Raw genomic sequence first — 15832 nt, 5'->3', positions numbered from 1 at the left:
GATACTAAGATGTAAAAACCTACTCCACCTGTATTAAACAAAGAGGACTCACTGTGAGACTACGTAGGCAGTTGAACAGGAATCCGGGGAGAAGGAAAGAAGCACAGTACCTCCTCCTGGGAGCTGATTCTGGAGCACAGTGTCAGAGGCAGTTCCTGGTGTGTCTCAGGGGCACCCCTGCTCTCTGCATCCTGTTCTGGCCCATGTCTAGGCTGCTCCTCTCTTAACTGACACGTGCTTTGGCTCCTCTTCACTCCCACTCTGACCACTTTGCAATAACTGACCTTCTCAGTTCAGATACCTGGAGGGGAACCTGATTGGTACAACCCTGGCCCCATAGAGTAGTTCACTTGACATAAACATTGGGTTGAAGCCACACTTTGACAGGGCCAGGGTCTCTAGAAGGAGTGCAGGGACCTGGCATGACCCACCTCTGTAGCTCTGTTAGTCAATCTGAAGATGACCTAATTCACTAGGCCAGTGATCATCACACTTGTTGGTCTCAAGACTCCTTTTACAGCCGTAAAGATTACTTGCGACTCCAAAGAGCTTTTGCTTGTGTGGATTATATATGTTGACATTTACCATATTAGCTATTAAAATGGGGAAATTCAAAAGATATTTATTTAAAAATAATATAAGCACAAATGTTAATGTATTTTCCAAAATAAAACAAAGTTTGAGAAGAGTGACATTGTTTTACATTTTTGCAGACTTCTTCAGTATCTGAAAAGAAGATCACTTGATTCTCATTTCTTCTGTGTTTTAGTCCTGTGATACGTTGTTTTGATGGAAGCTTATGAAAAACAGCCAGCCTCATATAGATATGTATTTGGAAAAGCGAAGGGTATTTTAATAGCCTTTTAAGATACCTGTGGGTATTTTTTGATATCATACCCAAACCAGACAAGTGGTAAGGTTTTGAAGGTTAGTTACTGTGTAGAACTTGAAACCATATCAGTAAACCTTTCATATTATGTCACATTAAACATTTATTGGTTTGTCTTGCAACTTACTGTGGTAAAGTGTTTTGACTTTAAATGTTTTATTTATGCATAATCTTGTAATTCTGTATTGGGCATTTGGAAAATACTGATTCATTGAGTTACTCAGATCTTTGAATTTCATTGTGTAATATCAAAACCTTAACACTTGTTAATATCACCACCAATCTTGGTGGAAAAGTCTTTAAATGTGGGGAAGCTGTCAGGCTAATGGTGGCAGATACAGGTTTTTTGGAAATCCTAATTTAAAAAAAATTGGCAGTAGTTTTCTTGAAGTGATAGGCTCTCTTTTTTCTTCCTTGAAAGCTTTTCTATCCCTAGTGTCTTCTTAGGCTGTCATTTTGGGGCCGAATTATTGAATAAAGACAATATTTCCTCTGCACAAACACTTAACCTTATAACTATTCCTGAATCCTTTTAATAATTGACTTTTTACAGTTTTACAGCCATAGATTTTTGTTTTTGTAATGTTTAATATTTGTGTCTCAGATAATTATTGAAAGAAAGGTATTTACTGAGCTGCTGCTGTGTGCTGGCTCCTGAGCTAAGATTTTATGTGTTCACTTTATGTAGCTACTGGTTTTATTTGTGATATGTTAAAGAACCTTCTTTTCAGTAAAGAGGAAAAGACCCATTGCTGGTTTTAAAGTTCTGTAACTTCTGTTAAGCTGAGTAAGTATTAATAAATGGGAGAAAGCTTTTACTGATAATAGTGGTTTTGTTTATGCAGCTATGGTTGTAAGTTATTAGAAGCACCCTTGGTGCATTAGTTCTTATCACTTCTGTTTTTTCCCCATCCTGTACAGGTGATTTCCTAGAAGCATGATTGTTTGTTGCACTTGATCTCACAACCTGGTGAGGACATCCTTACTGATAATGTCAAGTTCAGGTTATCCTCCCAACCAAGGAGCATTCAGCACAGAACAAAGTCGGTATCCTCCCCACTCTGTTCAGTACACCTTTCCCAGCACCCGTCACCAGCAGGTAAGGAATAGATATTATGCAAATTGCATATGTAGTCTGTGTTTCTCTCTACTTTTCCTATGTAATATATTTGTTGATCAGAAACCAAACACAATTGTGTGTGTGTGTGTGTGTGTGTGTATTTAGTGGCAGGAACCATTCTCAAAGGTTAAGAATTAATTATATTTATCTTCTTACTGTGGCTATATGCCAGATTCCAGGAGTTGGCCATGTCTCTGCTTCTGATGGGTGGGAGTTGTTGATAGAGTGTCAGTGACCTAGAGTTTCTAAGTTAAGACCTATGTTTATGTGTCAGGTTCTGGTTGAGCATTAAGCCGGATGGAAGACTTGGTGTCTTGAGTGAGAGCCAGGTCTCGAGCTTAGATTTTCTGTATGTGTGTTTATGTGGCTACTGGTATTATTTGTGAACCTAGTAAAGAACTTCTACCTTTTTGGGAGATTTGATGGTAGGAAGATGAGTTTGTGTGATTGTTTTACCTTGTGAAAAAGAGATGAAATTACCAGCTTGGAGCAGGCCAGGGCCATGGGTGTAAGCTTTGAAAAAAGATGGGAAGAGATGAAATGGTCATTAGTTTCATGTTTTTTGTAGATGCCCTTTTTGGTTGAAGAAGTCACTGTCTACTCTTCACTAAGGTTCTTTGTTTTTTTCCACTGAGGTTCTTAACCGTGATTAGGTGTTGACTTTTGGTTGTGTGTCCTTTCTGCCTCAGTGCTGTTCATCTGATTACTGATTTCCTACCTTATTGTTGCTGCTGCTGTTTTTAAATCAACTTTGGGTTTAGTTTATATATAATAACATTTCATTGTATGTGTACATTTTGACAGCTTCATACACTTATAAGACTACCACCAAAATGAAGAGAGCATTTCTGCCACCCCCGGAAGTTCCCTTATTCCCTGTCCAACTCAGGCCCCCTCCCCAACCTCCTACAGACTTCAGCTCCCAGGATACCCATCTGCTTCCAACCACAACAGATTCCCTTTGTCTTGAATTTCATGTGAACACATTTGTCAGTGGTTTCTTTTCTGTCTCATATTTTTGAAATATATCTGTGTTCTGGCACATCTTGGTAATGTCTTTTTATTGCTGGATATGGATATACCACAATTTGTGTATGTATCCAGTCACTTAGTTTTCAGTGTACCGGTCATGAACCTTTTTTGTCACATTTATTCCTAAATATTTAGTATTTTTGACGGATTGTAACTGGTACTGCTTTTGAATTTCAGTTTTCAGTTCACTGCTGCTATGTATATTAATCTTGTATCCTGCAAAATTACTTGTTACTTCCTGCTTTTTTATGAATGCCCCAGGATTAACTCTGTAGATGATACTATAACCTGAGAATAAAGACAGCTTTGCTTTTCTGGTATGGAATACTAGTTGTCTGTTCTCCTTCTTACTTATTGCACTGGCTTGAAACCCCCCACCCCTGCCCCCCCCCCCCGCCACCCCAGTCCCAAGTTGAGTAGAAGGTGAGAGTGGATGTTCTTGCCTGGTTTCTGATCTTAAGAGGAGAGCATTCAGCCTGTTAGGAGTGTTAGCTTGGGAAATGTTCCTTCCCCCTGTATTTTCTTTTTTTAAAAAAGCTAAAAATAATTTTATCTGTTTATTTTTGGCTGTGCTGGGCCTTTGATGCTTCATGGCCTTTCCTCTAGTTGTGGCAAGTGGGAACTATTTTCTAGTTGTGGTGAACAGGCTTCTCATTGCAGTAGGTTCTTTGGTTGTGGAGCATGGGCTCTAGGGCGCGAGGTCTCAGTAGTTGTGGTTCCCAGACTCTAGAGCACAGGCTCAATAGTTGTGGTACATGGGCTTCAATTACTCTGGGGCATGTGGGATCTTCCCAGACCGGGGATGGAACCCGTGTCTCCTACATATTGGCAGATGGTTTCCTTGCCACTGAGCCACCAGGGAAACCCTATCCTCCGGTTGTGAACTTTTCTCTTCTGGCATGTCTACTAAATGTCTTGTATATTCAGTGAGGTTTCTTGTCTCTAGCTGGAGGAAATTCAAATGAGCTCTGGCCCTGTGTAGGGCTTCCCTGGTGGCTTGTTGGTAAAGAATCCACCTGCAATGTAGGAGACCTTGGTTTGATCCCTGGGTTGGGAAGATCTCCTGGAGAAGGGAACGGCTACCCACTCCAGTATTCTGGCCTGGAGAATTCCATGGACAGAGGAGCCTGGCAGGCTACAGTCCATGGGGTTGCAAAGAGTCGGACAGGACTGAGTGACTTTCACTTTCACTGGCCCTATGGGAGCTCTGGGAATTGCTTGTTTTATCATTCCAATAGTTCTTTCTTCAGAAGTTGTTCTTGGTCCAGCCTTTTAAAGATAGGACTGTGCTCTCCTTATGCATTACAGATTGGAATTCAGCCAAGCACTTAAGGGAACCCAAATTCATATTTCAGGAAATCATTCTCTAACTCCCTTGGTGATTTGGTTCCAGATTTGTTTTCCTCTGAACTTGGAATATGTATTTGTCTGTTTCGTTCTATTCAGTGTTGCTGATGAGAAGTCTTTTTTTATTATGATCCTTTACTTCGTAGGAAACCAAGTTTTTCTGTCTTATGACTGATAGTTTTCTATCGTTGGTTTTCTAAAATTCTGATATGTCCTGTATGGTATAATGTTTAAAATACGTTCAACTTTTCTCTTAGGCCCTTTGAAACCTGAGGAGAGGACTGAGTCCTTTCTAACTTCTGAGAAATGCTGCTTTTTTATTTCTTAGAATATTGCCTCTCACCTGTGGATGGATATTGAATGTTAGAGCCTTTTACTGTAGCTGAGATTTCTAACTTTTCTCCTGTAATTCCTATATATTTGTGCTCTACTGTGTTCTGAGAAAATTCCTCAGTGCTCTCTTTGCTTGTATTTGCCCTATACATGTGTCTGTTCAAAAAATAGGAAGATAAACATAAAAACACCCACCTAGAATGATGGAAACTGTTACTCTTAGCTAGCATGCTGATCCTCTGGACCTCTGTTTCTTCACTTGTGACTGTACATGGATTTAACTAGATGGGGTCTGTGACCCTTCCAGCTTATCCATTTTAAATTTAAGATAGGAATGCTTTTTAGGATTTCATATTGCACACATGGGTTTGAGATCCTATTAAATAAATAGTACAGATTAGGAGTTACTGTGATTCGTTATTAGAAGAATAAATCAAACACAGGTTGAACACGAAATTTCATTTTTAATTCTTTTGAATGATACACAATTAATGTTGATTGTTTTAGGTTATGGGAGAGAATTAGGTCAGTGAAGCATTGAAATCACCATTGCTGCTTCTTCGCATGCTTATTGGACCATAGCTGCCTTTGTACATTTGCCCTTGGTTTGGTTGCATGATGCTTTTTGCTTGTTGGCTAATAATTAATATGTGACTATTTTACTACCAGGAATTTGCGGTCCCTGATTACCGTTCTTCTCATCTTGAAGTCAGTCAGGCATCACAGCTCTTGCAGCAGCAGCAGCAGCAGCTTCGCAGGAGGCCTTCCCTACTTTCAGAGTTTCACCCGGGTTCTGACAGGTAACAGGTTCTCTTTTGTGTTTCCACCCAGGACTGAACTTGGGGAGTATGTGGAAACCACACGTGTGTCATTTATCTTATTACTTTCAATTCAGTGTTATATTTAGTCTTAATAGTCTTACTAACCAAGCTGTGATCAGTCATTTACAGTTGTATTTTGAGCGCTTTTTTATTTGTTGACCTTTTGGAGTAGTTGTCCATAATAGTTTATAAACTCTTAAAACCTTGTTTCCGGAGTTCAGAGTCAATGCTGTGCAGAGGGCTGTCCGATAGACCTAGATTTGAATCCTGGTCAGCTCTTGGGGCCTTGGTCACATTGTATAAGTTGGTGTTCTCAATTCACCCTACATATTAGGAGCACCTGGGGAGATTTAAGAGCTTGATACCCAATCTCATCTCAGAATAATTAAATTAGTCTCTGGGATTAGGCCCACATCTTTCTTATTCACAGCCAGGGTTGCCAGTCAGTGATTTAGACTCCTCAGACCTTCGTTTTCTACCTGTAAAAATGAGGATAACAAGGCATTGTCTGCAAAGGATAGTGGGTATTTTGTCAGCTAATGTTGGTCTCGTCCATATCAGATACTCATTCTCTCCAGTGTCCTTACTGTTTCTGCGGTCTTTTACTCAATTCCGCGCCTCCTTGCCCCGTCTTTTTTTTCCCATTCTCACTCTTAATCTAAAGTATTTTGAAATATAATAACTGCCTTTAGTAAATCACCTTTCTTGAGTCCTTGTTTTAGCAGTTTTATAAAGAACCTGATTTCCTATTTTAAAAAGTATGTTTATTGTTTAGATTTTAAGATGATAAAAAGTTTGAAACTATTCAACCATGTTTAAAATCATTGTAAAATACATTTCTTGGTGAAGATTATGGAGAGAAATCACATCACTCTCCTCTGCTGTCTAGCAAATATATGAAGATAGTTTAAGAAAGGGCTAAAAATGCACCCTGCACATAAAGAAGGAAAGGATACAGCCACTGCCATAAACTTGGAAGAGTGGCATTCAAGGAAGGAATGAGAAGAATCTTTCTCAACTTGGCCTCCTAATTCCTGCTTCTACTGTCAAAGAAGCAGTGTTGAAGAAAGAAAGGTTAGTACAGTCCTAAGATTTCTCATGATTGCCCCTGATTTGGGAAAATGCAAGTGGAAGTGGTGAACAGTTGACTTAGGAATCCTCATTATGCTGTCCCGTGGTAAGGACAGTTATAGGTGCCACTTTGCAAAGTGCTGAGCCAGAACCCTCAGAACTGGTTTACATGGGTAACTGGTGGAGCCAAGGCTAAGGACTACAGCTCCAGTTGAGTTTTCCCCTGACTCGTCCCATTTCTCTTGTTTCCTCAGGCTGTAGAGAATTACATAGAAAGCCATATCCAGTCCTTCATCTGTAGATAAACACATACTAGGCAAGGTGGGGATGGGCAAGGAAACCCGCCCGCCACCCCTACCCCGCCGTTCTGCACCACAGAGCGAATCTATTATAAGGCTGCTCATAGTCTGCCTGAGCAGGAGGGTAAAGGATGCCATGAACCAGGAAAGCATACTCCTGGAAAGGAAGACTCAAGCAATGCACTGTTCCAAAAACAAAGACCCCTGTGTGTAAAGAAGACGAAAAACAACATGCCCCATGAATGCTGTGCACTTAACTTAAAATTTATAATGAAGTGTTTAAAAACAAAACAGCCGTATCAGATAAAGCGAAAGATTGGACATTCCTTTGCCCCCAAGGCCACATTTTAAATTCTGTATATAAAGTGAGAAGGAACAAGGGATAAGATAGATGTGGCTGAAAGTCAGACCTTCGTTCTGGAAGAAAGGTCTGGAGATGATCAGAGTGAAGGCAGAAGAAAGGGACAGAGAGATCAAAGCAATTAGAAAGAGGTGGATAAATACGGAGGGCAAATGGAAATCATCCAGCATGTCATAAGAACATGTGTTTCCTAGGTGGAGAACCTAGTAAGGGAAAGGAAATGATACTCATAATTAAAAACAAAACAAAACACCTTTTTTCCCCTTTAACATGAGGGAAGAAATCTGTAGGTTGATAGGACATATCTTGCTCCAGGAGAAATTTACACAGGATGATCAATACTGAGACAGATCCTGGTTGAGTTATTATTAAAGTTTAAGGGTAAGTAAAAGAATCAGGAATCTAGCAAGCAGAACAAGTCCTCAATAAGAGAAAAGAATCTGATAGCAATAGCTACAAAGTTCTGAGGAGAAGAAATTGAGATCCAAAAATATTATATCAGACATGTTTAAAAGCAATAGGCAGACATTTTTAGACGTGAAAACACTGAGTATTTAAAGTTTCTTGAAGAATTTCTCAGAGATGCAATCCAGTTGAATAAGGAATGGAAGCCATGGTCAAAGGATTACACTAGCCATAAACCTATTCAAGTGGAGGGTGCGTATGAGACATCTCAAGGAATCATGGAATCATCCTCAGCGGATGTTAGTATTAAATCTTGATGAAGTAAAATAATGTAAGTGTCCCAAATCAGAGATACAATAAGTATTGGGAGAATGTTTAAAGCTATACATTTGAAAAGTGTGCCTGGAGTGATTTGATGACTTCTGAAAAGGAATATAGGTTAAAAAAAAATTCTTCTTCTCAGTGCTTTTCATAATTATTTTCCTTACCCTTTTCACTTTCACCCTTTTGAAAAAATTTTTAAGGAACTGATTTCTTGGAGTAAAGGAGTGTTTAACTGGAATGTAGTAATTCCTTCCATTTTTAAGCCTTATTTCATTTTTTCTCATATATGTATCTGTATAAAAATAAACCAAATATTCTTTTTTTAAAAATATTATATATTTAAAAAATACTCTATGTGATTCTTCTGTTTTATTTTTGCCTGTATGTCCATACATCCGTATGTAGAAATAAATGATGTCTGGTAATGAAACTCACCCCTGATTACAGCTGTTGCTATGTGGTGGGATTTGGGATGATTTGCTACTTAGTTCTGTTAATATATTCCTGGAATTTTTTTGTTAGCCAGTGTTTATTATTTTATAAACACAGCACTCACAAAAAGTTATTTCTGTGTGAATATCATTCATCATGTTTTCTAGATGTCATTGGAAAAATTAGCCCAGAAGGGAATGGCAGTCCACTCCAGTCTTCTTACCTAGAGAATCCCGTGGACAGAGAAGCCTGGTGGGCTACAGTCTGTGGGGTCGCAAAGAGTCGGACACGACTGAGCGACTAACACACAACATCTAGAGTATTTGGATGTTTAATTAAGTAGGTACAGAACAACTGAGGTAGTTTCAGATACTATAAAAGATTCTCTGAAATTCAGATAATTGGTTTTCCCTTGAGCAACAAAAGAGGTCAACTCATATTTATACATTTTTAAATTTAGGTGAAATTATTTTTGTTTTGGACAAGAGTCTCCCTCAGCTGGGAATAAACACAATAAATTCTGATTGATCTTCATGGGCCAGTATTTTAAACAACAACTTTATATTACCCCTAAATAAAGGTTTATTACAATAAAAAATCCATTTGATAAATTTGCTTTAAAACTATTTAAAGATGGTACTAAGAGATGATGAAAGTCAGTAAAATGTAGGAAATTTTAAATTTGAGAGTCTGCACAGGTATTTTAGTGTGAAATCTGGTGGGATTTTTATTTTTTTGGTTGTTTTGGAAGTACTACATTTTATTTTTCTATTCATCAATTGATAGCTATTAGAGTTGTTTGCACTTTGTGACTTTTGTGAATAATACTACTGTGAACATCCAAGCACAGATTTTTCTGTGGCTGTGTATATACCCCTTTATACTCCACCTGCATGCTTTAGTCGTGTCTGACTCTTTGTGACCCCATGGACTGTAGCCCGCCAGCCTCCTCTGTCCATGGGATTCTCCAGGCAAGAATCCTGGGGTGGATAGGGGATCTTCCCCACCCAGGGATCAAACCCCTGTCTCCATCATCTCCTGCAGTGGCAGGCAGGTTCTTTACCACTAGCGCCACCTGGGAAGCCCCACATGCCCCTTTTCTTGGTCACATACTGGGAGTGGGGCTGCTGGATTAAGTGCTGGTCCCTTTTGTTTGCTATTTGGGAAACTACCAGACTGTGTACAAAGTGGCCACGCCATCATACAGTATTAGTTTTTAAAAGGCAAATACTTTGTTAAAGATGCACATTACATGCTTAGCTCCCAATATAAAATTGTATTTGTTTTCACCAAGATTTTCATAGTTCATTTAAATTTTTTTCTGAAATTTTAAATGGCAAATTATGTATTTATTTATGCATGAGTAGTTTTGTTGTAAAAAGAATTGGCAAGCTGAAATGGGGAATAGTTTGATTTCTTGATGGAGTGAGAGTTTTCAATACTCTGTTTTTCTTAATTGTCCTGTGCCCTGGCTTCCTGGAGTTCTCCTCCAGCTGTGGGTACACCTCACCCTCTGGCTTTGGTCAATCTCTCAGGCAGAGTGGCTGGAGGTAAAATGTGATCCTTGGAAGTTAGTTAGCTTTTGTGGATTGTGTCCTTAACAGGGGTGCCCAGTTGCGGGGACATAGCTAGGGGCCCCAGAGGGTTGCATTTGCTTATAGAAGTTCCACACAAAGTCTTCAAGCAGGCCAGCAGCAGCCCTGGTTCTCAGTGCTGTGTCCAGGGGCATGGCCTTTATCTGATTGCCCCTGGCTGCTCTGTGGAGGGTGGATTTGGGGTGGGTAGACTGAAGCAGAGAGAATGTGTCAGAGAGCGAGCTGGGGAGAAAGAATGTGGGCATCAGGCAGGATACTGCAGCCTTATCAAATGCATGATTTTCATATATCTCCTCCCATTCTGTGGTTTGTCTTTTCATTTTCATGGTAGTGTTCTTTGATGTACTAAAATTTTTTATTTTGATGAAGTCCAATCATCTACATTTTTCTTTTGTTGCCTTGCCTTTGGTTTGATATCCAGGAATTCACTACCAAGTCCAAGGTCAGGAGATTTTTCCCTATGTTTTGTTTCTAAGAGTTTTTAAGTTCTGGATTTTTAATCCATATGTGTCCAACTTCATTGTTGTGTGTGTGGGAATTCCGTTCTTCAGGACCGTTTGTTGCAGAGATTGTCCTTGCCCTGTGGGAGGGTCTCAACAGCCTTGGTGAGGCTGACTGAGATGTGAGAGTTTATTTCTAGGCTCTTAGTTGTATTCTGTTGGTCTGTAGGTCTGCCCTTCTGGCTGTACCATGCTCTTGATTATTGTATATTTGTAGTGAGTTTTGAAATTGCAAAGTGTGAGTGCTCCAACTTTATATATTTTTTCTACAATCGTTTTGACTGTTTGCAGTCCCTTGAGATTCCACATGAATTTTTTTTTCCTGTACCACCTGTCTTGTGGGATCGTAGTTCCCTGACCAGGAATCCAACCCAGGCCCATGACAGTGAAAACAGAGTCAATGACTGGACCACTAGGGAATTCCCATCTCCATGAATTTTATGATGGTTTTTTTTTTTTTTAATGTCTCAAAAAAACTCTGTTAGGATTTTGCTGGAAATTATGTTGAATGTGTACTTAGCTTTGTGTAGTATTGTTATCTTAACAGTATTGTCTTTCAGTGCATGAAAATGGGATGTCTTACTATTTAAATTTTCCTTAATTTCTTTCAGCAATGTTTTGTGATTTTTCAGTGTGTAAGTCTTGGGCCTCCGTGGCCTAATTCATTCCTGCTTTATTCTTTTGGATGCTATTATAAATGAAATTTTTTTTTTTTGGAATAGTTTTCTTAATTTCATTTCCAGATTATTCATTGTCAATGTATAGAAATACAGCTGATTTTTACATGTTGATATTTTTTATCTCATAATTTCACCCTATTCATTTATTAGTTGTAACATTTTTTGTGATTTCTTGAGAGTTTTCCACATATGAGATCATGTCATTTGTGAATAGAAATACTTTACTTTTTCCTTTTCAATTTGGATGCTTCTTTTTCTTGCCTAATATTCTGATAAGAACTCCCAATATGATATTGAATACAAGTGCCTAAAACTGTCATCCTTGTCTTATTCCTGAAACTTTGTATTGCAGTATTTTTTGTAATATCATTGTGAATTTTAAGGAGACAATGGGATCTTATGTCTTGAATGAGATTTCAAATTTTTGAAGTATTATAAAATTATCAACCTCAGAGTATGTTTTATCACCTATACTAAAAACAAAACCCCATGATTAACTTCAAAATGAAAGGTTGTTTTGTGAGATGTTCATTTAAACCTTGACCACAAGTAAAATGTCACGTCTGGAAATACTTTGTAAATACTCTGTACGGTATATCATGTAAGGAAATTGAAACCAGATTCCAGACCTTCAAGATACTTAGGTACTTGGGGAAATTAGACAGAATGCATGTTTTTGGGGTCAGAATTATGTGTTCAAAGCAATATTGCATTCCCACTCAAGAGACTTGTTTTTAAGTCTTGATAATACCTCACAACTCAAGGCATTTATCTTTCCATGTGGCAGTTGCTGAAAGTTTTTTTTTTTCCTGCTTGCTTTTACTATTGGTTGAAAAGGGTGGCTCTTCTAGTCTAGATTATATTAATTCAGTTGTTATGGCTTGGGCTTAAAAATATTTATTTTATGGATATTCTTTAGCATCTTTTAAATTTTCTGCAAATTGAATCTTCTGTTGCATCTTTCGCTACGTTACCACCTCTACTCCCACCTCCCCTTCTGGTAGAAAAGAGGAAACTTTTCTTTTAGAATCAGAACTTTAATAGGACTTAATAGTTAGGTATGTGTTCTCCTGGGGTGGGGGTGGTTTCACTTTGAAAGTAAGTGTAGCTGCTCATTCATTCTAAGTCCAACCAGGGATATTAGCAGGATATTGTACATTACTTAAACATTTTCAAGTGATTCTTTTCTCTGTGTGTGTCAGGCCTCAAGAAAGAAGAACTGGATATGAGCAGTTTCACCCAGGCCCTTCCCCAGGGGATCATGATTCACTGGATTCCAAGAGACCGCGTCTGGAGCAGCTTTCTGATTCCCATTTCCAGCGGGTCAGCGCTGCGGTCTTACCTTTAGTCCACACGCTGCCAGAAGGGTTGAGGTCTTCTGCAGATGCTAAGAAGGTAAATATTTGTTTTCTTACCCTGTGGAATTGTCGGTCTGAAATGTGTATTTAGCCACATTCAGGCACAGTGCCTAAAAGAAAGACCAGTTATTCCATTCACCAAAGGTTAGTGCTGTGGGAAAGTAAAAATTTTGTTTAAACAAAACTAAAAAGCCACAGACTTAATCCTGCGGACTTTAAAGTCAGTACTTTTGACTTTTTGGTAAATGAGAAACAATCTGAGGACTGCTGTAAAGAAAAATTGCTATTGAATGACTCTCAAGCATTTTGTACTGGCTTGCTGGGCTGTAAAATGTAGTCAGAGCTACTCAAGATTACCACAATTCTGTTAAATTTAAATTGAATTTTAAATAATTCCCTTAAATTCATTTGCAGTTTATTAACTTATTACATGGGAGAAGACATATTTTAGGTAAGGTTTAACTATGCTTATAACTTTTGTGAAGAAAAATTTTTATTCTCTTAGTGATAACTACTTTTAATATGAGCTATAATCTCATGATGGGCTTCCAAACAATAGCTCAGTGGTAAAGAATCCTTCTAATACAGGAGACGCCAGTTCAATCTCTGGGTTGGGAAAAGATCCCCTGCTAAAGGAAATGGCAACCCACTCCAGGATTCTTGCCTGGGAAATGCTATGGGCAGAGGAGCCTCATGGGCTATAGTTCATGAGGTTGCAAAAGAGTTGGACACGACTGAGTGGCTAAACAACAGCAATCAGTTCAGTTCAGTTCAGTCGCTCAGTCGTGTCCGACTCTTTGCGACCCCATGGACCGCAGCACGCCAGGCCTCCCTGTCCATCACCAACTCCCGGAGTCCACCCAAACCCATGTCCATTGAGTCGGTGATGCCATTCCACCATCTCATCCTCTGTTGTCCCCTTCTCCTCCTGCCCTCAATCTTTCCCAGCATCAGGGTCTTTTCAAGTGAGTCAGCTCCTCGCATCAGGTGGCCAAAGTATTGGCATTTCAGCTTCAACATCAGTCCTTCCAATGATCTCGTGATATTTCAAACAATATGTGTTTTGGGTTTATGAGAAGGTTCTATTAAGATCATGCCTCTTTTCCTTTTTTGTTTATTGTTACTTGCCTTTCTTTGGTGACGTGCATGTTTCTGTATTATACTTTTATTTTGTTCCTCAATTTATCATATTTAACTATTTTGCTTGTCATTAGATCTTCAGATCAGGAATTACCTGGCACTTAGTAGGTATAGAATAAATATTTGTTTTAGAAAGAATAAACTAATTCTGTAAAATACTTTTTTAACAGAAAGTATTAACCCTTTTACTATCATATATTAATATCTCTTTATCTTTGCTTTTTTGTTCTTAAATCTTTTTCCAAAAAAGTTTATCTATCTTTAGGGCTAGTGGCCCTTTCCACCCTGATATCAGATAACTAAATACCCACACATTTTCTTTGAGTTTTTATGGAGTGAACAGTGATTTAAATAAAAGACAGTAAATATGTTTGCACTTTATTCTCAAATAGATCAACTGGAAAAAAAAAAAGGTAGGTGTATGTATATGTATACAGAGAGATAAAGCAAATATAGCAAAATGTTACAATTGGTGAAGCTAGATGAAGGGTAATTGAATCCGTTACGCTAGTCTCTCAACTCTGATGTAAATTTGAAATTTTAAAAATAGTAAGTTGGGTGGGTAAAGCTCTTTGTGATGAGCTAGAAATGAACTAAGCTCCTAGGAATATTGAGACCCACTTCACCATGTGAAATATCTGTATTATAGTCTGTGGGTTTATAAGGAATGTTTGCAGCCTTTAAAAAAGAAGGAAAGAGGTGAATAAAGGTCTTCTTGCAAGGCTGAATAAATGAACACAAATGTAATTTATAGCTATAGATTTTTTTTGGCAGAGAGCTTAAAACTTCATCCATTTATATTAGAGTACAGCTGATTTCCATTTTATAGTAGAGAAGACGGATGTTAAGAAAAACTAAGTGACCTAGGCAGTGTTTCCTGAGTTGAAATGAAAACCCATGCGTGACCTCTGATTCCTAGTCCTGCTTCTTTCCCCATTAAGCTGTAAGTCATGACTTTCCTTTTTTTTTCAGAAGTCGGGATTTTGAAAGGGTTAGCATTTGTTAGTTTTTTTCTTCACTTAGAGAAGAATGAAATTGGATAAGCTTGAAGGAAAAGTTTGTCTCACCAATTTGTCGTTAATAATTGTGCATATTTTATTGTGCTTACTTTGTGCATTGTGTATGACTTTATTTTTGCTTAAATACGTTCTGAGGTTCATTTTGTGTCATTAAGTTTACAGTTGTATTTTCGGTCATATTCCATGTATGGATATAAAATAACTTACTTGTCACACGTGTAGGTTACCTGCTTGTTCATTAGAATAATGACATAATTTCCTTAGCTTGACTTTTTGTTTGTTTGTTTCTTTTTTGTGTGCGGCTTGTGGGATCTTAGTTCCCCAACCAGGAAATCAAATCTGTACCCTCAGCAGAGAAAGTGTGGAGGCCTAACCACTGGACCACCAGGGAATTCCCTAGGTTCATTTTTTTGGTTTACATTCTTATTTACTTCCTTAAGGTAAATTCCTGTTAGTGTATTTTAAGGTTTTCCTGGGTATATCCAGTTTGCCCTGAAAAGGTGGAAAACTAGTTTTTACTGCTGATAGCATGATGTAAGGTCACCCAGTTGCTGTGTGTCCATACTGAAACCACATATTTACTGTCTTTAAAAAGATCATTGTTAGTGAAGTAATTAGCCTCCAACAATAAAAAAAAAAGGTAAAAAAAAAAGATCATTGTTAGTTTGATAAATTTTTAACTTGCATTTATTTGCTTGTTATTAAAATTTAACATTTTTTCATTTGTTTTTCCTTTTTTCCTGTTTTATGAATTGCTTTTCATATCTGTTGCCTAGTTTTCTGTTGATGTGTTTTTTATTTTATGTTAGAGTTCACGTTTTGCAAATGATTTTTCCTGTTTGCTTTGTAAATTTATTCCTATTTTGATAAAGAGAAAATTGTTCTTTATTTTGATTCATCAATCTTTTTTTAATGTCTTTTGCTGTTGACTTTCCTGTACTCAGTATAATATGAATACCTTTTGTTTGAGGCTACTTGTGATTTGCTAATAAATCTCATATAAATATTATTATTTGACTTTTGTTGTGATATGTGGAATAGAAATTTAACTCCCCCCCCCCAAATAGCTAACAGAATGTCCCCCCACAAAATTATAAGCTCCTTGA

At 38.0% G+C, this 15832-nt stretch overlaps 1 protein-coding gene across 19 annotated transcripts in view; it reads left to right on the top strand.

Moving 5' to 3' along the window:
• Window positions 1–15832, top strand: part of NCOR1 (nuclear receptor corepressor 1) — a 116361-nt gene that overhangs the window by 14592 nt on the left and 85937 nt on the right. For all 19 annotated transcript variants that reach the window (XM_043473158.1, XM_043473254.1, XM_043473150.1 and 16 more), the window contains exons 2-4: window positions 1811–1988; window positions 5391–5521; window positions 12412–12604. In XM_043473158.1, coding sequence (XP_043329093.1) covers window positions 1881–1988; window positions 5391–5521; window positions 12412–12604 — 432 coding nt within the window. In that variant the 5' untranslated portion in view covers window positions 1811–1880. The remainder of the gene's footprint in view (window positions 1–1810; window positions 1989–5390; window positions 5522–12411; window positions 12605–15832) is intronic.

The sequence above is a fragment of the Cervus canadensis genome, chromosome 1, assembly GCF_019320065.1.
Source record: "Cervus canadensis isolate Bull #8, Minnesota chromosome 1, ASM1932006v1, whole genome shotgun sequence".
In the NCBI taxonomy this organism is placed as follows: Eukaryota; Metazoa; Chordata; class Mammalia; order Artiodactyla; family Cervidae; genus Cervus; species Cervus canadensis.
This window is presented reverse-complemented; position numbering and strand designations above follow the sequence as displayed.